Source organism: Pipra filicauda, unplaced genomic scaffold (assembly GCF_003945595.2).
Source record: "Pipra filicauda isolate LSUMZ 115617 unplaced genomic scaffold, ASM394559v2 scaffold349_size1355687_pilon, whole genome shotgun sequence".
In the NCBI taxonomy this organism is placed as follows: domain Eukaryota; kingdom Metazoa; phylum Chordata; class Aves; order Passeriformes; family Pipridae; genus Pipra; species Pipra filicauda.
This window is the reverse complement of record NW_024104475.1, coordinates 67,453-91,884: the sequence shown is the minus strand read 5'-3', so window position 1 is coordinate 91,884 and position 24,432 is coordinate 67,453. Positions and strand designations below refer to the sequence as shown.

Sequence of the window (24,432 nt, the reverse complement as noted above, 5' to 3'; positions counted from 1 at the left end):
GAAACTTGATATTGCAACATCCACGAAATTTAAAATCTGTCAACCTTCAGCTGCTTTTTACATAGGATGATATAAAGCTTGTGATAAAAATTAAGAAATATTTTGAATTTATTTTGATTTGGGGTTTTGTTGTTATTACTGTTTTAAGCTAAGTACTGCATTATGAAAGAAGTCTTTTGCAATTTTCTTGATTTAGATAAAATCAATAATATGTCAGTTGAGAATTAAGAGCGTAATACTGAAGTGCTTTCCTCCAGATGCAAAAGTTGTAAAGTGGAGAGTCTTTTATGTATTTGAAAAATGAAATCAATAGTTGAACTCCCTGTAACTGTACAAGGTATTTATAGATTAATTTCTCTGTGCAGTTATAAATTAGCATATGTACAGGACATTGAAGTACTCAATTCTGCAAGGAGATTTTGACAAGTCTTATAAAATTGTATCAGCAGAAGACAGCTGGGTTTTGGTTTTTCTTTTTTTGTTGTTGTTGTTTTGTTTTGGTTTTTTTGTTGGTTTTTTTTGTTTGGTTGGTTGGTTGGTTTTTTTGTGTGTGTTTTTGGGATTTTTTTGGGGGTTAGTATCTGGAATACCATGAATGTGCAAAGAAGTTGTTTCAAATGGATGAGACTTGCCACTTCTTTAGAAGAAGTCAGATTACAATTTAATCTTAGACATAGTGGTGTTGTACTTTCTTCAAACGCAGTAAAACTGTATTTAGCAATAGCACTGTTTGTATGTTTGAATATTTATTATTGTCATGCAACCTATTGGTCACACATACTTTGTTTTTTCATGTCTAGAAGTACAATTAGAGGCTTACTGCATCTAATACATGTGCAAAAGTGTTACTTGTCATAAGTCATTGTATTGTTATAGCAACTTCTAGCCTTAAGTAGCTTCTAAGCACTGAAATTATTTCAATATCTCATTCTCTGAACTCAGGCTTTGGCTTTAATAAAACCAGTAATTTTGTCAATGACGTTGCTGTTTCCCACCCTTCCAATTCTCCATTGAAAGCTTCATTCTCCTTTGAACTGTGTTGAGGAGGAGAGCATTACCTTAAATAGTCACTAACTTTTTCTTACTGTTTGCAGGCTTACTGTTAAACAAACCCAGCAAATCTAAACAAAACATTATGAAATCAGATGTATATGTCTCTTGGCTGATTCAAGTTTGGCAGTAGTAAGCCAGGCTTCTATGTATTTTTCTAATGACTGATGTCATACCAGTAACCAAAGGCATTGCATTCCAAAAATAACCAGAAGAAACAAAAACAGTCTAAAGCTATTCACCATCTTGTCCTACTTAATGCATATTACCTGGTTCTGTTTCCTCAGTCAGGCTCTTCTAACTGGATCTAGAAGGGTAGGAGGAAGAACAACCTTTTGCTGCGATTGTCACTTGGCTAGTCTCAAAATGACAGCTTTTAAAAATAGCTACTGTTAAAAAGTTCATGAAGTCCTTCTTGTTCAAGATGCTGCCATTAAATGAAAGACAACCTTTCAAGTACAAAAACTAGTATGAGGTGAATATAAGAAATACTTACTTTCTATTTTCATTTTTGTGAGATTAAAGTAATCTTTCCATCCCGTTTCCTAAAATTTAACTTGTACAAACCTGAATTGTAATGTCTTTATAAGCAGGTTGGCTATAATCCAAAGATTTTTAATGGAACAATGTTTTTGCTCAAAACATGACTGAAAGCTATAACTTTTAGTAAAGGGTGTCTGACACTGCCTTCTTAGATCTAGTATTTTGCAATATGTATGCTGATGTGTTTGGATAGGTCGTACTCAAATGTATTACAGTAATCTTCTGTGAATGTCTTTGTCCCTTCAAAATTTGGCAAATGAAAATAATGGTAAATTATTTCTGTAATAAAGGTTAAGAAAGGACTTTAATTTTTTGATTTAACTGCTTTGCATAATTATAAGTGTAGATTTCACTCTTAAAATGTAGTTTATTGTAGCTGGTAGTAATAAGTAATCAATTATATGTTTATAGGCTAAAAAAAGCGCAACAGCTTGAAAATCTGTATATGTGTTTCTTCTCAACATTAAGCTGTATCGCCGACATACTTTATTTATTAAAAAAATACTTTTTGTGTTGTGCCACGGAATGGTAGAAATTTATTTGAAACTTCTAATCTGTTATTATGATTAAGTTGTTCACTAGCTTTCCATATTGTATCTAACAATATAGTGTTGATTTACAGTTCCATTAAATTCCTATGCCATAAAATTCAGTCAGACCTTTCTTTGTCCCCTCTTTTTTCTTTTCTGTTGTTTTAAAAGCATATGTCCATTTGCTTTGTGCTGAGACTGGGCTTTGACACAAAGATCAGTTTACATGTTCTTTGAACTGACCTGGGAGTGTTCTGTGGCCATTCATTCTCCTGCCATGATTCTTGTCTTGCCTTTCATTATTTCCATGCTCTGCTTCACATCTTGTGAATGGTCCATATTGTGGGTCAAAAAGGTATACATGGCAATTTGGTGTATTAGGTATGTTCTGTCTTACCTCGAAATACCGAATGCAAGCAGTTGCAATTCTTATCATGTTTGGACAGACACTGCATTAGTAAGTATCCCTGCACCTTCTGTACAAGTGAAGAGCTTGAAGCAAGTTTAGCTTCTGTTCATTTGCATTCTTTTTCATAGCTATGAGTTGATACTGTCGGATAAACTAGATTTCAAATCCCAGATTGTTGGTTTGTTTTTTTTGTTGTTTTGGGTTTTTTTTGACAAAGCTGTTTGTGTAATAGATGATTTTCCTCTAATGGAAATTTTAAAATGCTTTGGGTTGGGATTTTGCTGTTGTTTTGTTTGTCTTTTCTTTTTCTGTGTGTGGTTTTGTTTGGGTTTTTTTATGGACTTATGCTCGCTGGTCCTGAGGGAAACTAGATTTCCTGCTTTCGAAACACTGTTAATTTGGTGAAATTGGAGACAGAAGTAAAATGCCTGTTCACTATAGGATATCGAAAAGAATTACGTGATGATCATAAACTGTAGCTTCTGTCTGTGCCTATATGAAATTTTTGTAGAGAAAGTCTTAATGAAGTCCTGACTCATGTGGTGTATTTGACTCTGGATTTGCTTGAGCCTTGTCTGTTCTTATGTGCAGAAAAGGGATTCTTATAGAAAAAGGAATAATTTATTTAAGGCTACAGAAAGAAATAAAGTTCTCTGGTCTGGGAAGCATAAAAACCCAGTAGCTTTGTCAAAGAATTGAGAGTAGTCTTAAGTTTATCTGCAAGAACTGATTGACATACATATGTTAACGAAGGCTGAGGCTGTATGCGTGCTTTGTGGAAGACTTGTGAGGCTCTGCCCCTGTGAAGAGGAGCCTTGTCTGACGCTTCGCCTGTCGGCTGTGTTGGCAGTGTTGAATTGTTCTCTTGCCCCGTGTTGCTCCGTGGCCAGCCGGGCGGCAGCTGCCGCTCTCCGGGGTGCCGAGTGCGGGGCTGCCTCGACGTTTTAGCTTCACTAGTGTCAACAGCAGCCGAGTCTTACTTGGTTTATGCAAACCAGTACATTTCCCTAGTGGCAAGATCTCGTTAGAGGCCCGACTTATATAACTACAATTTCCCAGTCCTTTTATGTAGTCAGTGTGGTGAGCTCTAACATTGATTACGCTGAACACTGTGAAGGTAAGTGCAGTGAATTATTTCTCTGAAAGTGTGTGCCGTGCCATTTTGTAGTGTCTTCACAAAAGCCAGGCCAAAAAAAAAGGGGACAAAGAAGTGAAAATAAAAACAAGCACAAGCACTGGCATTTTTCAGAGAGTTCTGTCAGCTAGCAAATTAAGAAGTGTTTGAATAAGTATCTGAATAAGCACCAGTACTTCATTCACATTGTTGGGACTCTGAAAGGGGGGTTCATGTTTGATTTTTCTAAAGCTGACTTAGGAAACATACAAAAGAATCCCTTGATTTATTCCTACAGGATTTGTATTTGGGTTTATTCTGTTCTGAAATAGCTGCATTTTTAGCTTTTAAGGACCTTAAAAACTTGGAAATACAATTGTCTTGTCATGAAATTCGTTCAAGGTATGTATTCTATTTCTGGATGTTGCCCACAGTATCTAAGATTGGCAAACCCTCAAAACAAGAGGAAATTGCATCTTGAAACAACATACTACTTAAAAAACACTGATTTTGATGATTAATCAAAAACAATGATACAGGTCTGTAAGATGACTACCTTTTTCACCTTTTTTCACCATTTAGGTGTTACTACTTCTTGATCTAGGAAATCCTGAACTTAATATCACTCTGGTGAGAGAAAATTCATTTGTTTGTATATGGAATATATAGAAAGTGAAGAGTGAAAATCCTTGGGGATCTGTATACCTGAAAGGCTAAAATCAAATATGCAAATATTCAAGAAATAAATGTGAAGGGAAATGCAGCTTTGAGACTAAAACACAACTTGAGAGTAGCCTTTGGTCTATCCTGTTTTCCTTGCAGCAATTTAAGGTCTAATCATATAGCAGATATGTCAACTATATTCTAGCTAGGTGATTAGAGGGTAAATGTGATTCTTTCTCTCAGGAAAGCAGATTGGGGAATTTGTACATCTGTCACTGAATCTTTTTTTCTTTTTATTTTTTTTTCTTCATTATGCTTCTCAAGATTTAATGTCTTGGGAAATCGCCCAAAGCTAACTGTGCTACAGATTTGTAATGCTTGTGTCTCACATAACCTTATTGTTAGAGGTTAACATGCCAAAACTGAAAAGGGCTTTTGATTGGGTGTTGGTACTGCCACACCTCTCCCAGCACAAGGGTATTGATTTGTTGTTGCAGGTATATCCTGAATAAGTCTGTAACAGGAGGAAATAGTTGTTACCAGTTGAATGAAGAGTGAATACCTGTGTTATTCCTGTTCATTAGAGGGCTAATCCTTGCATATGATCCCAAAGCACTGAAAACTTCTGTTTTCTTTTTTTAACGTGGCCTGAGAAACTGAGATGATTTGGTTTCTTTAGCTTCTGTTGGACCTCAAGATTTGAAGTTTTTGTAATGGAGTACAAAGGAAATCTAATTCTTGGTAAGTGCAGGGGTTTACTTTAGTAACCAGTCCATTACTGCTTTTTGCATATTTTTAGATGTTCATGTTTGGGTTGGGGGTGATGTTGTTTCTTTATTATGATACACTGGAATTGTTAATGTTTAATTTTCGTGAATTAGTTGGAAACTCTGCATTGAGTTCCAGTGTATTTTATACCTGGTTCTGTGATTGAAGATTATGCAAAATATAGGAGGTATATTAAGAACTTTATGAAAAGTCTATGGCAAACCATCAAGTGCAAGCATTTATTTAACTTTTTATTTGTAAAAGGAGAAATTTCTAAAATGTACATGGCTCTGTCGTTATGCATCAAGCTTGTTAATTTTTAATGTTATTATAAATAACCTTACACTTTCATGGAAGAGATTATGTTTTGGAAGCTGTATTGTATACAGTCTTTTTAACCCTTAAACTATAGGTAGAAAGCAATGGAAATTCTTCTAAAGTATAGATTAGAATTAGGGAGACGATCTGCTAAAAGCAGAACAAAAAGCTAAATATCAAAAATTTTCACCTTCCTTTGAACCTTTTCTGACTATATAATGGGCACAGTGGTGTATCAATTGCTGAAGATACTTGTCCTTAATGTGTAAGAGTGATGTTAAAAAAACACCAACAAACCAAAGCATAAATGGTATTTGCTAGCTAAATTTGAATTCCACTTTGAAAAAGTATCTGAAAACTTTAGCAAATTTGCTGTTGACTGTTAAATGTTTTAGTCTGAAAATTAAATTGTTCCATGCTGTTTCTTAGCAAGTTAAGACAACATTTATAATGATATCAAATTACAACTGATGTACCGAAAGTTGCATGGTACACAGAAAAGTCTTAAAATGTGCCTTGGAATAATTTCTCAGTATTCTATGAGTGTGTTCTTTGTATATGAATTACATAGATCATTCTTAAATTTTTCTGTTAACTAATTGTGTATTTTGCAATATGCCACCAATTTAGCTTATTTTTTATTCATTTCCCTTTTTGTGTAAAAAATGGAGAGTTTTGCACTAGTAGTGGGAACTAGGCATGTTTGTTTGAGACACTGAATATATAAAAACTGACAAGTGCGTGATACAGACCTGTACCCACCTCAACGCCAGAGGCCTTGAGCTGATTATTTAAGGTGAAGTTGCACACAAGTGCTCGGTGATTTGGTTTTTTTAATCTTTTTTTTCTTGTAAATCTACGTGTGTTTGATTTATATGTATTCCTTGATTTAAGAATGCCACTATTTTCTCATTTGCTGAATTAAAGTAATATATATGCTGAAAGAAGACTTCTTGATTTTCCTTTAGTCATCTTTACGATGTTAGCTATCACAGATTTTTTTTCTTAAGGTAGTTCATCACAGCCAAAACTTGAGGTCTTGATTAAGCTCCTTATTGGACTGACCCATCAGGTGTGGGGAATTTTTGTTGGAAGTGAAAAATTCTGAACAGTCTTACCTACTGTGTACAGTGAATTGCTGGAAGAGGAGTTAGTGTCTCCCATTTCATGTGAAATAAAGCAAGTATTGTAAAAGAGACAAATCATTTACAATATAAATACTCTTAAAATAAGCTTCTTGTAGAAGAAATTGTAGAAGCCTTTATTGCAATTGCATGAGACAACTTTTTAAGCACATTCACTAGTGTAGCTCTCCAGAGGATTATATCACTGATGACGTTTAGATTTGACTGGATAACCATAACAAGAAAATACAGATGTTGAACTGGTAACTGAGTGTTCATGATTCTACTTACTGTATTTATTGGGATGAATGGAAAAAAGAGATGCTTTAGAACAAAGCAATATAATTGTATGCTTTTACCAGGATATCAGTTTCCTTGTAGGTCTCTAATGGAGATATTACAGTTTTCCCACCTAAATATACACAATCTTTTTTTTTTTTCTTATATTTTCCTTTAATTTTTATCACATGGTTTAGAAAACTTGTGAAAGGAACTGCTGCATACTAGGAGAAGGAATATATTTATTCTTTTTTTTTTTTTTTTTGTGGGACTGTTTTTAAGGAAATTTAAAATTGGTTACATCTTCTCTGCTCTTTGTTGTGTACCTGTGAGTGCTGGACAAGTAGACCTTAAGGTAGACTAAAAACTCACTGAAACTCTGGACTTAATGTGTTGTGGTCAGCTGTGTGAAGCCCAGCTGGGGGCTGGTCACTAATGGTGTGCCCTAGAGGACGATAGTGAGGACAGTACTGTTTAACATCTTTGTTGGTGACTTGGATGATGAGACAGAATGCACACTTAGCAAGTTTGTAGCCAATACAAAAGTGGGACATGTGGTTGATAAAACAGATGGGTGTGCTGCTGTTCGAAGCTGGACAGGCTGGAGGAGTGCACAGACAGGAACCTCATGTGGAGGCCTGCATCTGGGGCAGCACAAAATCGACTGGCTGGAAAGCAGCTTAGCAGTAAAGGCCCCCGGGGTCCTGACAGACCATGAGTTGAACATGGTCCAGCAATGTGCCTTTGGCAGAGGAGGTCAGTGGCATACCGGACTGCGTTAGAAAGGGCGTCACCAGCAGTTCGAGGGAGGTGATCCTTCCCCTCTATTCGGCACTGGTGAAACACACCCGGAGTGGTGGGTCCAGTTCTGGGGCTCCCCAGTAAGAGAGAGATGTGGACATACTGGAGTAAGTCCAGCAAAAGGCCACTAGGATGGTGAAGGGACTGGACCATCTGTCATAGTAGGAGAGGCAGAGAGAGCTGGGACTGTTTAGCCTGGAGAAGAGAAGGCTCGCGGGGGGATCTTGTGAGTGTATGTGTGTGTATACCAGATGGTAGGGAGTAAAGAAGACTGAGCAGGCATATTCTTAGTGATGTCTCATGAAAACATAAGGCAATAGGCACAAACTAAAACATAAGAAAACACTTGTTTTGCTGTGAGGATGGTTGAATTTTGTCACAGGTTGCCCAGAGAAGTTGAGGAGTCTCCTTCCTTGGAGATATTCAAAACCTACTTGAGCAAGACCCAGTACTGTCTGTTGTAGCTATGCTTTGCACAGGGAAGTTGGACTATATGACTTCCAGATGAACTTCCAACCTCAGTTTTTCTGTGGTTCTGCATACATGGTTTCTTTAATAGTGTGTCAAACCTTGAAGCTGTGGGTGTCAAATGTCAAAACTAATAGCTAGTATTGTGTAAATACTGAGATGTAGCTGGGAAATAACAAATTTTTTTCATTGCATGATAGATACCTGGAAAGTATCCCAGTAGGCCGCTGCAAACTTGTCCTAGATTCATCTTGGGCTTGGCTTTGACAGTAAACTTGGAGTCTCAACTGTTGTGATTTGAGCAAAAGTGAACTGTACCACCTTGTACTTAATTTATGGTTTTGCTTCTATAACCTACATTAAAAAAAAAAAAAGAGTGTAATTGGTGATCAATCCTTAGTTTGAACATGAATTTTATTTTTTTTAGATAAAATCTGGATAGTTTTTTTTCCAGAGGAAGGGAAGAGAGATTACTTCAAGATAGTATAATATTTCTGGGGAAGTGGCTCAAATTCTTCTGCAGTTATTAAAAATTCCATGAATAGACAAAATTCTGGCTGGAATTTCCTTTATTCATTCTGGAAAATGATCATTTACCATTAAAGCTTCCAGAGACGATTTGTAGTTAATGCCTTCTAGAAAGTGAAAAATGCTGTAGATAAAAATATCAAGTTGAGAGTCTTGCAGTGTATGCTTTTCACTAATAGGTGAAAAGCATACACTTTCCTGCATAGGTACATACTTTTTTGGAAGGCTCTGTGCCTTTCCTTCACTTAAACAGGCCTGGAAAGTAGAGAGACAATTATGAACAAGAAATGGACTTGTTTGCTATTGAAAACACTGATGAAGATTTCTTCTTTGCTCCATAGAACCGAGTGGTATATTCTTGTCTGTGTGGTCTCTTCTGCTGTGAGGAACCTCTAGATACTGGAATTGCATAGAATCTGCAGAAGCTCTTGCAGAAATAACTCAAAATAGATCATGCATTGAGAGGAAAAGACCTGCAGGCAGAGAGAGTGCAAAAATGAACTCTGTTTTGATGGGGAAGAGGAAACTGGGAAGACCTTTTCTCTGTCATACAGTACTGCTGTTTCTTTTAGAAAACTGAATACAAGAAACCTTTTACTAATGTTTTCATCAGCTCAACACTTGAGGACTCGTCAGTAAGATTGAATAGCGTGTATGAGTGATAATAATGCTGACTATGCCTTGCTTTCAGGTTTACAAGCAAACTAAGAGGAACAGAGATCATCTTTCTTTAGTGTCAGCTTCATTTACAATTTTCCAAAAGTACTTGTGACATTTTCAGGTGATGGCACTCAGAAATATTGCTTTGGATATCCTCTAGAGCAGATTTAGAAATGGAGATATTTCATTTTTCCTTCATATTTCCACAGTTGTTGTTCTGTCTTTACCACCCCTGCTTTCCCCTCTTCCTCCCCTTGCCAAATAAAAGAAAAAACAAATCCTTTTCATTCTAAATAGTTAATGTCAGTTCCCAATATTAGTGAGTACTTCCACAAAAATTATTTTTTCCTAAAAAGTAAGACAACTTGCCTTGCATATCCTTAGTTATTTAAAAGCTATGTGTTTGGGGCTAAGCCATGTGTGGAGAAATCCAAAATCAGTCAGTGACCGGACAGTTTTTAATCATAAACATCTAGTGAAAACTAAATGTTTGAAAACATGATACTTCAAATGGTAAAAGTTAGTAGGAGGTTAGATTTGGTGGTGGAATAGATTAAGATTTAAGAGTAAGTTTTTAGTCTTGAATTATAATGTAAATGAGCTTGAATGATGAAACAAGGAAATAGATTTTGAAGGAAATGGGATGGTGATTATTTAGATTTTGGATTCTTTTGAGTCTTATGACATTTTTCTGTGTAGTACAAATAACTGCATGACTGAAACGTTTCTGATGAAAATAAAGGAGGTGAAAGTACAGATGTGATTGTATGAAGAATAATTTTACCAAGCCTAGCAAAAAAAAGGAGACAAAATATAATTTATGTCAATATAATTGATTTTGACTGTTAGACATTTTTTATATGTCTTTATAGGCCTTTTCAAAATAAGAATTGATTTTAGAAAATAAAAAAACTTAAGCTTTGCTTTTAGACAATAAACGGAATCAACTGCCTAATCTTACTCTTTTTATGTGATTGGTTTTTTACTCTAAATTGAGAATCTCTAAGTGTGACAGATTTGTTGTTGATATATGCTTTGTAGAAAATTTCAATTTGTCTTCATCCTTTTAGGCTCTCATCATTTCAATCTCAGTGAATGTCATCCTTTAAGCCATTTGATCCTAGTGAAGAAAATTCACTTCAGTGCCATCACTCGTATATTTTGCACCAAAAGGCTGTTTTTCTTGTGTGTATGCTCTTTCAAGGAGTAATATGAATAGCTTTCTGTTAAGAAAAGGAATAAAATATGCAGTGGTGAATTAGAAAATATTTTTTCCTTTTAAAAATATGCAGGGAGTGAGGTAAATTTCTGAATGAGATAAGGTCTGGAAAAAAATTCCAGCTTCATTAACTGTGGCTGACTATTAAGATGTAATTTGATGATACTAAATACAGAAACCAGAAAAGGAAAGGAGCAGCTTACTATGGTGTGTGAGTAATTAAAGCAGATGGAAATACGGCATCTGTATTTTTTCTGTAATGTAGTTCTGAAACAATGCTGATGATTTGGGATGAATCAAATAATTTTGAAGTCATAGTGTTGAAGTATTTTGAGAAGCTTTGTAAATAGCTGTTGTTATTTTAGTAACATTTGTGTAGTAGAGCTCTCCTTATTGGTTAAGCAGGTGTGTGGTTTAGAACCACTTAGCTTGACTTACAGATATTGGCCAAGTTGAAAAGAAGTGCTGATTTTCAAGCAGCCATTACGAAGCATTTAAACTGTTTTCTGCTGGTATTTGCTTCCATTCTGACTAACTTTTGAAGCTTTTTCTAAACACTTTTTTGCTCTTTCATAAGAGTCTTTCCTTGGGTTGTATTGAAATCTGTCATCATGAAAATATTTTTGATGACATGATCAGATTGAAACTTAGATTAAACTCTGTTTTGACTTACTTTGCAAGTTGGTTTTATGCTTTGGCACAGAAAGCAAACTTATGTGCAGTTAATAAAACAAAATGTCTTAGTCATGCAGGTAATATATTGCTTAGAAGTAGCTCTATTTGAGAACAGCGCAGTATGAATGTGTGGAATTGGACTGCTGAACTCTGTACAAATTTATGTAACTCCATTAAAGCCAGCAATGCCAGTGTAGAACAGCTGAGCATTTCTCTCAGGAATAGATGTTGTGTAGTAGCCAAGTGGGGGATTAAGTGCCAGGTCATACAAAGCACTAGGGGTGATGTCTCCCCTAATTTGGTTTATAGCAAAGGGGTACACTTTACTTGTATCCAGCTGCTTCTTGTCTTTCTGTCAAGGTCTTCAAGTCTACTTTTTCCTTCTGGAAAAACTGTTTTGGTTCAAGCTTGTGCAGATAATTCTAGGATGTTTTACTTCTCAAAATCAGTTAAATTGAATCTGGCCAGTAGCTTGTCCATCTGCAGTATTCTTTATCGGGCATCTTAGCCACTGACTAGAAGTAATGTCTAGTGTTATTCAACTGAATATCCAACTTATATCTCATAGTCCTATGCTATTATCTTGATATAGCTCTTCCCATTTCTTGTTTGTGATATCACTTCTGCTTGTTTTGCACCTGAGTTTTTTCCTCAGCTGAAGGTATTCCAGCGGTTGTATTGCATTTCATAGAGTCACAGAATCATTAAGGTTGGGAAAGATCTCCAAGATCATTGAGTCCAACCTTTGACTGAATACCTAGAACATAGTACTAAGTGCCATATCCAGTTGCTTCTTGAACACTTCCAGGGATGATGACTCCACCACTTCCCCGGGCAGCCCATTCCAATGTTTGACAACCTTTCAGTGAAGAAATTCTTCTTGATTTGAATGATGCAGCATTGTATCTGTCTGTCATGCTTTAGCTGGGTCATGATTATTTAAAAAACCTTTATGAAGTGAACTTGTATTTCATCAGTGTTTAAGTTATTAGTTTGTTTTTTTAAGTAACTTTACTATGAACATCCTGAAAATCAAATTAGAAGAGCTTTCAGTATATAGGGTCTGCGTGCTATATCTAATACATGTTGTATCTACCATTCTCATTTTTTCTGCTCTTCCATCTTCTAGACTTAGTAGGAATAACAACTTCACCTGTTCTCCAAAATCCAAATTGGATATTGTCAAGTAAGTTTTCCTCTTTGTAGTGGGTTGACCCTGGCTGGATGCCAGGTACCCACTAAAGCCTCTCTCTCACTCCCCTCTGCAGCTGGACAGAGGAGAGAAAATATAACTAAGGGTTCATGAGTTGAGATAAGGACAGGGAGAGATCACTCACCAACCACTGTCATGGGCAAAACAGACTCAAAGTGGGGATATTAATTAAATTTGTTACTAGCAGAATCAGAGCAGGATAGCAAGAAGCAAAATCTTAAAAACATCTTCCCCCACTTCCTTCCAGGTTCTACTTCCTTCCCCCAGAGGCACAGGGAGATGGAGAATGGGGGTTACAGTCACTTGTCGTTTCTGTTGCTGCTCAGGGAGAGGAGTCCTTCCCCTGCTCCCCGTGAGATCCCTCCCACGGGAGACAGCCCTTCATGAACCTCTCAGATGTGAGTCCATCCCATGGGCAACAGTCTTCACAAACTGCTGCAACATGGGTCACTTTTCCACAGGGTGCCCTGGCGTGGCTCCCTCACACATCACCAGGAAAACCTGCTCCAGTGTGGGCTCCTCTCTCCACCGGTCTGTAGGTGCCTTCCAGGACCCTGTTCCAGCATGGGCGTCCCATGAGGTCACAGCCTCTTTTGGGCATCCAGCTGCTCCAGTGTGGACTCCTCCGTGGGCTGCAGGTGAATTTCTGCACTCTTGTGTTCCTCCATGGGCTACAGGGGCACAGCTGCTCCACCATGGTCTGTACCATGGGCTGCAGGGGAACCTCAGCTGTGGCACCTGGAGCACCTCCTCCCCCTCCTTCTCCACTGATCTTGGTGTCTGCATAATTGTTCACATGTTCTCACTCCACTCTTCTTTGACTGCAGTTTTCATTTGCACAGTAACATTTTTTTCCTTCTTAAATATGTTATCACAGAGTCATTCTTACCATTCCTGGTTGTCTCAGCCTTGGCTAGCAGCAGGTCTGTCCTGGAGCCGGCTGGCATTGACTCTACTGGACTTGGGGGAAGCTTCTAGCAACATCTCACAGAAGCCACCCCTGTAGCCCCCTCTCACTCCCCTCTCCCCCCCACCCTGCTACCAAAACCTGGCCACAGAAACCTAATACACTTGTTTTCCCTTCCATCAAACATCATGTGCTTTCCATAATTACTGTCTTGTTTTCTGGATGGGAGAAAGGCTAGATCTAAGGGTTTCTATTTTTTATTTTATTTTGATAAATATTTGTAAGGGATATCTGTCAGTTTTTCTTCCTCAGAAAACTGGGTATAGTTATGAAATTCCTTTGCTCCACTATAATTTTTTGGTGTGAGGAAAATACCCCACTTGTCCATTTTCTGCACATCCAAGATAGCCATATAAGAATTTTCTGCTACCCATATCAGGATGCCAGCTGTTCTCCAGTGGTCACGCTGTATCCAGTCAAAGACCTCGCTTGCTCTGCCGAATGGAGTTGCCCCCAAGTGTCTCTTTCTGTCAGCCTCATATCTGTGCTAATGCCTCTGTCAAATCCCCTTTTGTCCCCCTAAGGTAGTATTTCACTGGTGAGACCCAGTCTTGGAAAAACTCAGCTGCTAGAGCAGAAGAAGCAACACAGCCTGATTGCCCACTTGACCCCTTTTAATGGGTGAACTCCTTCTTGGTTCACTAGTGATTGCTAAAATCATTTGGAAGATTGCATGTTGTTGTGTCCTGGCCCTGAGACCTGAGGTTTAAACCACTCTTGACTCTGGCAGCAGACTGCACGTCTTCTGAACTTGTGAACACCATGTTATTGCTCAGTGTGTTGGGCTATAAAAAGAGGTGCAAGTAATGCGCTCCTCTTGTTCAATCTGATTACAGAGTGTTCTGCAGCTGTAGCTTTACCTGCCAGCATGCTTTTGATTTCTGTTACCTGCTTGGCTTGATAAAGGTTATCCCTATTCCTGGATTAGGACAAAGTGCATGTTTCCAAGATAGGCTATGGTAACATAAAGCTCCTGATTAGCTCCCAGAAAGCCTCTCATTTGCTGTCTGGTACAACTCTAGGAGAAAGAAAAAATGCTGCAGGGAATGACCGAATTGGTCACACTAACCACTGTCCCTGTGCTGAGGCATGCTCTGTATCTCTTCTTCAGGTGAGGACATCTCCTACCCCACAAGTAATTGGAATGTGGCATGCCTTTTTCTGGTAATTAAATTTTAAGGTACGGGCCCTGTAATAATTTATAAATATGGTGGGCAGTAAATGCAAGTGGATCTTTTAAAACAGTGGGATTTCTAGACAACAATTAAAAGAGTTAATATTTCAGTGTGGGCCATACACACACAAACAAAACACAGAAAGGGTTGTAAGTCAAGTAGTTAAATGTGATACTGGTCTGTACTGGGCGGTTCTGAAAGTAAAAATGAGTTATTAGTGCATCAGGTACAGGTACTTGAGGAGCATGTATTTAGGAACATGAAGAAAGCATCTTTAGCTGTATGTGCCCCTGTGAGGCTTTATGCCTTAGGTATATGGTATTAAACATCAGGAAACCTGAAAATATAAAATAAATTTTTCCCCCGTGTTTTATTATCAGTGTAGGCGTTAGTGAACAGTGCATGGCCTCTGACATACCAAGATTTCTCTTAGTTAGAAAGTTAAGTGTAAATCTTTAGCAACAAGTGCGAAAATAAAAAATGGTTGTCATTTGTTTTCATTCAAAGGAGGTTAGGTAGAAGTGGATATCTATAAATGCCTGGAATTAATGCTGAGCTTCATGGTATCATTCTCTAAGTAAATAATTTTAAACAGAAGTCATTAGAGATTAATTTGGAGAGCTAGTTGCTGTAATAAAAATAACCCAGTATGTTTTCAGAATTTCTAAAGGAATAAATAAAGTACTAAATTTTACTTAGTCATAAATTGGGCTAACACATGAAGGCTGTTGAATAGCATAAAGGATATTTTAATAATAAATTTTCTGTGAAAGTGTGGGGTTTAGGGAAAAAAATTCAAGTTCATGCCTTCTGTGGATTTTGTCTCAAAGGAAGACTAGTATAGTTAGACCATCTTTTTTGGGGAGATGCTATGTGCAGGGGACACTACAGCTGCAGACTGTATTCGTGTTGTCCCTGCTCATGATGCTGTGCCCCTGATGCACTGGCCCCGTTATTTAGGAAGACTTGCAGTGAACCACATAGCTGATGAACAAGGGCTTTCCTTCTGCCTTTTCTGTGGTGTCTAAACAATCCTGGGCTAAAGTTCTAGGCTTGTTTCTGTTTGTGTTATCAGCAACACAGAGATCTGGATTGACAAAGCATCTTTTATCTGCAGTATTTTCCATGAAGTAACAAAAGATCTTTCCAGATAAAGGTGTTTTTTTTTTAATTGGAACAAAAAAAAAGGGGGAAAAAAAAGAGGGGGGAAAAAAAAGAAAGATGGACATACAGAGGTTTTGGGATTTGGATTTTTTTTTTGTACACATATTATAATTGTCTGTTTACTTTGTATGTAGTAATGCATTTGTAAGAATGTGCTTTGTGATTGTGGTCAGCTTTTCTGAAAGACTGTTTTAAGTAGCTTTGAAATATTTCCTGTATTACTATATTTTTATAATGTACTAAGGAGAAGAAATTTGTCCAGTAAAACAAACTTTTTCTGGGCATTAAATTGGTTATTTTATTTATTTTGTCTTAAATCGACCCTTTGTTGGTCATAATATATCTTAAATGCTTAAATATAACGTACTTCTCGTTACTTGGCATGATTTGGTCAATGGGGAAAAAAAGGGGGAAAATTAATGCAATACCCCTTGTAACAAAAAGACTATGATCAGTCTGGACTATCATATCTCATTTCTACATAAAATTAATTCATGATAATGCCAGTTTTTTCTTTTTATTAATGTTTCTTGTTAATTTTGTAGACTGGACTCTTCTGTTTGCATTCTGCTGCACTTTTTACTGTTTCCCAGTATAGTTTCTGTGTGTAGCAATTCTTGTTTATCCCCAGACAGCAAAGATTGGTCAGGCTCATTGGTCCGTGTCTTCCAAATCATTAACAGGTTATGCACAAGCAATTCCTTGTTGGCACTGTGCTTGTGTGGTTCATTCAGTTAGGCTGGCAGCATCAGCAAAATCTTGGGATGTCTCCAGAGGCTCTGGTGTTTCAGACTAGTGTTTCAGGCAGCAGCATTGGGAACACACTTCAGCTGAATGAGGCTGCACAGCGCTCTTACCCAGAGACCCACGTGTTAAGTCTAAAATGAAGGTTTAGCAGAGTTGTAAGGTTGGTGTTTGTGTAAGATCCGTACTGATGGTTTTTTCTAATAGGTATCAGCTCTTTTTTCATGTAAAATTAGGGATGATGAATGACACATTTTTGGAGATATTTTCATGGAATCGTAAAATATAGTTTTCAGTGCTGCCAAATATATTTGGCACCCAGTGGTAGTATTAAGTTGAATTACACATTTTTAATTAGAAAAACATTCCCTCGTATCTAAATTGCTGGCAGGAGTAGATGACCAAAGTGCAGCTGACTATGCAAGAGGTGGTCATCTCTCCAAATCATAACATCTGGTTTGGAGTAAAAAATATTTCTCAGCCAAATAGTCGAACTTTAATCTTTCAGTCACAGTGTGGAACAGGTATTTTTGTTTGTATTCCATGTAGTTCAATGCACCAGAGCTGATGCAGTGACTGACTTGCTTCACCTTACTACACAGACTATGACTAAACACTTCAATAATTATTGGCATAAACGAGGTTATTACTGTTATTGTTACTAACTCTGTTGTAGTTCTTCAGGCCAAGGCACATAGTATTTCATTAGATTCTTATTAATAGTTAATTATTGTTACTGTTTTCTATAAAGAGTATTAAGACCTTTAGCTAGCAGTCTTGGTATCCTTGGAGAGAGTATAGTTCTGTCTGTACCTCTGAAATGATATGCTGACGGAAAATACAGCAAAGCACAATTATTTCTTTTTCTGTCATTTGATAGGATTTACTATATGTATATGCATTTAGAGTGAAGCTGGAAAAATATGAATTACTCAAATGAGCAGTTTACGCTTCTTAGTACTATGCATTTGTACTGAAAAAGCTGCTAGTATTTTTTAAAGCATTTTAAAAAGTATTTACAAGCGTGCTTAGCAAGTGGCTCATCCTCTGATTTAAAGAGTGTGCAAAACTTGTTTTATCTACCTACCTTCAATGTTTGCAACCTTTTAACTGCTTTTCAATTTTTAGACATTTGCTTGAGAAGGACCTATTTATTTTAGCTGCAACTTTAAATGTATTAATTTGTTCCAAGGTATTTAAATTTCTTCTTTCATTTCATTGAAATGCTGTTGGGTTGCTTTTGCTTAAGTTAGTACAGACTTTCTTTCCTGTGTTCCTATACTAATACATCAAGTCCATCAAATTCTCAAAGATAAAATCTGATACAGCTATTCAATTTCTTTAAAAATACTGAGATTTATAGTAATTTCATAGAGTTGGAATTCAGGCTGCTATACAACATATATTATGACACAACGTTCAGTTGCATGCATTTTATTTTATTTGTACATGTTCCATAAGATGCTCATGTCCTTCATTTAGGGAACGAGTGGTGCTTATTGAATTTGTCAATATTCAGTGCTTTTTGTGGGGAGCAAGTCAAGGATGAAAATTTAAAGATACTGCTGAATCTGGAATTGCTTATAGAACTTATTTTTTACTTGGAATTTTCACTGAAGTTCGCACTGTTAAATCATGATACCCTTGAAAATACTTTGATTTACACTTTCTGCGGATCATAGCACTGCATAACTTGAGGCACTGCCTGAAGTGAAGAACATTATGGCATTTCTATGCACAAAGACAGGAGTCAAGGGTTGTTTTGAGTGCGGGATTTGACCTAGCGTTCTGCAAATGCTTATTATAATAACCTGATCTTAAGTGTGAAATTTCTTTTTTGTAGTACCTTTTAAACTACATTGTCCAGCTTCTTTAACCAAAACCAAGGCCTATTCGTGCAAGATAGTGTATGTACATTTACCAAAAAAAACCCGAATGGAGTGTTAGGTCCAATAGCTGAAACTGTATGTTGGTGACAGGAGGGAGGAGAAAGCTTTGTGATTAGAAGGTACTGTTGGCATCACCAAAGACAATGAGAACATAAAAAGTTGAAACCTTGGGTGAAGGACATTGCAGTGATAGTTGTGATTTTCCTAATGGGATTGCACATGGTTTTGTTGTCATTTTTTGCTATTTGTTGGTGGAGTTTTTGAGTGTCTGAACTGTGAAGCTCCTTCACAGTAGAAGTTTTTTTTGGTTTTGTTTTTTTTTCTGGGTAGGAAGAAAGCCAAAAGTCTGCTTGCTGACTGCAGAGATATAAGCATTATTGAGAACCATTACCAAAGCTATGGAAAACCTATGTTTTTTCCTCTGTCATTAAATAGCATGTACCAATGTTAGAAAAATTGAATTAGAATAAGTTAAAGTGTCCTTTTTTGATATTTCTAAGTTATTTCCTTGGTATGTAAAGTTGAGTGAGGTTATTTAGGTTTTTCATTACATCTGATAGTGTTTCAGAACTTTTTTCTTTTTATGTTTTCTATTTTTCTATTTTAATCTAAAGCCTGTCCTTTTAGCTTTCTGTGTCACAGGTAAAAGAATGGAGAATGTTTGTTGTTTCAGGCATAAAATTTAGAAGACAGTATCTGGACTTTTGCTAAAACAAACAAAAACCAATCAAAGAAAAATACCACCAGAAAACAGAGCACATTATATTACATGGCCAAAATCTTGAAGCTGCTTTTCCACTTATGAGAAGTCTCTTGAGCTTTGTAGCTTCTCTGAACACTGGACTGTAAATACCTTCTCTAGGTGGAACATAGAGGCTTTGTGCTTGGAGCCAGGAGAGCAATTCTGAGCCTTCTTCATATTTCCCAGCCCTGAGGGCAAGCACCATCTTCCTCTGTTGCCTGGTTGAATGCCAGTGGAGGACTGGCCTAAGTTCTGTCCTCATGGGAAAAAAAAAATCCCCTGCTGCTTCTTTGTTGTCCATTTTTGTTGCTTCTTGTTAATTTTTAAGATATACAATATATACCAGTCAGAAGACTTTTTTTCCCCCAGATGTGTGTAGCTTTTGTTTTATTTATTAAACTACTAAGCTATTTATTATAGCTCTTCTGCCAGTAAGATATCTGGGAAGGGCAGGGGTATTTGCTGGAGTTCTTGAAGCACAAAAGATTGTGGTAACACCACCTATTGCATGAATACTTTATTCACTGACATGTACACACACATACCCACATACTTACCCATACTTCCTAGTTAAAAACCAAGACGATGATCTACTGTGTTGTAGTGCAATTGAAACATCCCAGAGGATATATCTGGTTTTCTTAAAACTTCTGTTGAAAGTCAGTGGCTTTACTGTTTTCACAGCCCTCTTGAACTGCTTTACTCCCTGGGCTCCCTAGATTGTTGCCTGCTCTGCCCTGAACTTTTCTGTTCAGCTGACTTACTTTGTTGTTGAATTCTGTAGCGAGTGACCTTAGACCTTAGGAGATCCGCATACACCTACTGCTTACTAGGTAAGCTGTCAAAAGTGAAATTGTGTGCGGGCAACCATCAAGCTTACAAACCAAAACAACTAGTGTTTGCTTTTTAGATGCTATTTGATGTTCTGAAATGAAATATTTAAGAATGCTTAGCATTTGGAAAGGAGGGATTTGAGATTTGGTTTTTTTTCCAGTTTAATTTCTTGTTGTAATATATTCTTGTTGTAATATTTGCTGCATGTGTTATTCTCCAACAGAAGACCTCTGTTCAAATTATTTTTTAGGCTATGCTTTTAATTATTTAAAAAAAATTTGGGAGGGTTTTAAAATGTGTTGACTATGCTTTTAGTAGTATTTAGAGCAGCAACATGCAAACTTTCATCAGGAAAATTACAGGTCCAAAGAGTATAGAAAAACTGTTCTACAAGATGTGTAAGAATATCATGACTAATACAGCGTTTATGCTGTTACAGCCATAATAACATTTGGTGTTTTATTTGTATGATGAAAACAAGCCAGATTGTCAAAGTAATTTTCAGAGTGCTTACATGTTTTTTTCTTAGGATTTAGCAGGTAACCAGAATGACTTTTCTCTAATATAGTATTTCATATTTGCAGGTAATATATGCTTTGAATACTAAAAATGATGAACACGAAGCAGCTATCCAAGCCCTTAAAGATGCTCATGAAGAAGAAATTCAACAAATTCTTGCAGAGACCAGAGAGAAGATCTTGCAGTACAAAAGTAAAGTGGCAGAAGAAATGGATCTCAAGAGAAAGATTCAGGTTTTGGAAGAGTCACTAGAAGATCATAAAAAGATGAAACATCAGGCCTTGACAGAATTTGAAGCATATAAGGATAGAGTTGAAGATATGCAGCTTTGTGCAGAAGCTCAGCATGTCCAACGTGTAGTGACCATGTCAAGGGAAGTAGAAGAGATCAGAAAGAAATTTGAGGAAAGGCTACGAAGTTTCATACAGTTGCAAGTGCAGTATGAGAAGGACAAGCGTACAGCCCTGGAAGACTTAAAAGCTGCCCACAGGCTTGAGATTCAAGAACTTCTCAAGACTCATCAGAGTCAGAACGCTACCTTAAGTAAGGGGCAAGAAAAACTAGAGGAATTGCATAGACTGGAGCTGGAAGACTTAAACAATAAAGTTGAAGAGTTAAGGCTGGAAAGAAAAAAACTCATTGAGGATTATGAAGGCAAACTCAGCAAAGCTCAGTCCTTCTATGAACATGAACTTGACTCTTTGAAAAGATCGCAGCTTTTTACAGCAGAAAGTCTACATGCTTGCAAAGAAAAAGAAGTGGAGCTGAGAAAAGAATTTCAAAACCAGGAAAGTATGTTACGGAAGAATCTGGGAAAGCTTAAAACTGAATTGCAAATGGTCCAGGATGAAGCTGCCAGTCTAAGGGAAAAATGCCAAAAACTTCAAGTGGCTCTTGGTACAGCAGAAAACAATGTTCAGGTGAGACTGATGGTGCTATTCCCAAGGTTGTGAACTTTCTTTTCCTATTTATTCTATCTTTACATGAGGCTGGTAGGTTGAGGTAATGGGAGTGTGCAAACTTAATTTTATGTCACTCATTCTTGCTTATCATATTCTAAATTTTTTCATTTATTTATATTTTAAACTTAATTGTTTAATTAACAATGTTTTCACAAGCAGTAACTGAAATACTGCACACATTTTCAGTATGTTACTGGTTTTGGCTGGGGTAGAGTTAATTTTCTCCATAGCAGCTTGTAGGATGCCATGTCTTTGATTTGTGCTGGAAACAGTGTTGGTAACAAGGATATTTTAGTTATCTCTGAACAGTCCTTACACAGAGTCAAGGCCTTTTCTGCCTCTTAACCCACCTCACCAGCAAGGAGGCTGGGGGTGCACAAGGACTTGGGAGGGGACACAGTCAGGACAGCTGAATCCAGCTGACCACAGGGGTACTCCGTACTCTATTGGTGCCGTGCTCAGCATATAAACGTGGGGGAAGGATGTTCAAAGTGATAGTGTTTGCCTTCCCAAGTCACTATTATGTGTGATGGAGCCCTGCTTTACTGAGGATGCCTGAACACCTCTCTGCCCATGGAAAGTGGCAAATGAATTCCTTGTTTTGCTTTGCTTGTGTGTGTTTGGCTTTTATTTATTAAACTGTCTTTATCCCAACCCACAAGTTTTTCACATTTACCCTTCCAATTCTCTCTCCCATCCTACTTTGGGGGTAGTGAGCAAGCAATAGTGTCATACTTAGCTGCTTACCCAGTTAAACTCCGACACAATTTTATTTAGTGTATTGGGTTGACCCTGGCTGGATGCCAAGTACCCACCAAAGCTGTTCTATCACTCCCCTCCTCAAGGCAGGGAAGAGAGAATATAATGAAAGGCTCATGGGTCAAAATAAGAGTAGGGAGAAATCACTCACCAGTTACCATCAAGAGCAAAACATACTCAGGCTGGGGAAAAGGAAATCAAATCAGAGTAGGATAATGAGAAGTAAAACTAAATCTTAAAAGCACTTTCTTCCCACCCCTTCATCCTTCCTGGCCTTAATTTTATTCCCAGTTCTCTATCTCCTCCCCCTCCAGCTGCACAGAAGGATGGTGAAGGGGGGTTGTAGTCAGTTCATCACACGTTTCTCTGCCGCTTCCTCTTCCTCGGGGGGAGGACTCCTCACACTTTTCCCCTACTCTGCATGGGGTCCCTCCCATGGGAGACAGTCTTCCACCAACTTCTCCAACGTGAGTCCTTCCCATGAACTGCAGTTCTTCACAAGCTGTTCCACTGTGGATCCCTTCCATGGGGTACAGTTCTTCAGGAACAGACTGCTCCAGTATGGGTCCCCCCCCAGGGTCACAAGTCCTGCCAGGAACCTGCTCCAGTGTGGACTTTCCACAGGGTCACAGCCTCCTTTGGGCACCTGCCTTGGCATGGGGTCCTTCATGGGCTGCAGCAGGACAACCTGCCTCACCATGGTCTTCATCACAGGCTGCAGGGGAATCTCTGCTCCAGCACCTGGAGCACCTTCTCCCTCTCCTTCTTCACTGACCTCAGGGTCTGCAGGGCTGTTGCTCTCACATACTTTCACTCCTTGCTTCTCTGGCTGTGATTGCTTTAGCGCAGTAACGCTTTCTCTTTTTTTAAATCTGTTATCCCAGAGGTGCTCCTGCTGTCGCTGGTGGGCTCGGCCTTGGCTAGTGGTGGGTCTGTCTTGGAGCTGGCTGCCATTGGCTCTGTCAGACACATGGGACGCTTCTAGCAGCTTCTCATAAGAGCCACTGCTGCAGCACCCCCTAGGCTAACAAAACCCTGCCACACTAACCAAGTACATTTCGAAACTAAAGTTTCTTATCCCTAAAGAGAGACAAGACATCCCAGAAATACAAAGTCTGAGGATTTTTTTGGTCAGCAACAAATAGGACTGGGTATGCTGGACTTGAATAAAAAGATTCTGAAATTCTGCTCATTTTTTTGGTAACTGGGCTGAGGTTTGAAGAACAGCAATTTCTGTGGGTAAGCTTGAGCGTCTTGTCTTGGATTTATAGGTACTCTCAACTTACAAAGCCTTAAATGTGATGGTCGTAGTAATTTTGGAAGCATCATTGGTAGAGCTAAGATGGGCCATGAGCTTTTCTCATTTACTGTCTAATTCCACCCATCTTTTGGACTGTCCTTCCTTGTTGTGTAAAGGCTACACAACATAGTGAAGGAAGTCTGCTGCCTTTATCAGATGTTAAATTCAGAATACATTTTTCCAGTTTCCCAGGGGGCCTACCAAGAGTTCATTTCCAACTCTGTTCAGTTAGCGAAGCAGAACTCTTGCCTTTCAGTTGATTACATTGAGAAGGTAGGTTTCTGGCAAGCTGCAGTGAAGAGGAAACCCAATGTATGTTGATCATTCCTGCAAGAGGAAGAGTCTAGTAGAGTATTGGTAGCAGATTTTAAAGTCAGGTCCTACTCTGGTCACTGTGGTTGAGATGATCAAAAGCATCATCTAGTGTCTATGTTTCATTACCTGTCCTGTACAGTGTTTTTCTCAGTTCTCTTTTCTGCTTTAGTTTCTGAAATGACCCTTTACTATTTCAGTAACTTGAATGATAAGAAATCTGTATTTCCTTTTAAAACAGAACAGGATTTTCTTTTCCTTCCTACATGGCTGTGAACACATCATCATGCTATCCAAGATATGCTATTGTGAACCAGTGCATCAGACTTAAGGCATATTTGAAGTTTAGAATCATAGAACCATAGAACAGTTTGCGTTGGAAGGGACAGTAAAGATCATCTAGCTCCAGCCCCCCTGTCATTGGCAGGGACACCTTGTGCTAGACCAGCTTACTTAGAGCCCCATCCAGGCTGGTCTTGAACACCTTCAGGGATGGAGAGTTCACAACCTCTCTGGGCAATCTTTTCAAATGCTTCACCACCCTCACAGGAAAGAAAGCATTTCTTCCTAATATCTAGTCTAAACCTACCCTCCTTCAGCCAAGGCCATTCCCCCTTGTCCTGTCACTACATGCCCTTGTGAAAAGTCCTTCTCTGAGTCGCTTTTTAGTCCCCCTTTAGGTACTGGAAGGCTTCTTGAAGGC

At 38.0% G+C, this 24,432-nt stretch overlaps 1 protein-coding gene across 9 annotated transcripts in view; it reads left to right on the top strand.

Annotated features, from left to right (window-relative positions):
- FAM184A (family with sequence similarity 184 member A) overlaps positions 1 to 24,432 on the top strand; it is a 78,308-nt gene that overhangs the window by 7,844 nt on the left and 46,032 nt on the right. For all 9 annotated transcript variants that reach the window (XM_027716310.2, XM_027716309.2, XM_027716308.2 and 6 more), the window contains exon 2: positions 20,462 to 21,316. In XM_027716310.2, coding sequence (XP_027572111.1) covers positions 20,462 to 21,316 — 855 coding nt within the window. The remainder of the gene's footprint in view (positions 1 to 20,461; positions 21,317 to 24,432) is intronic.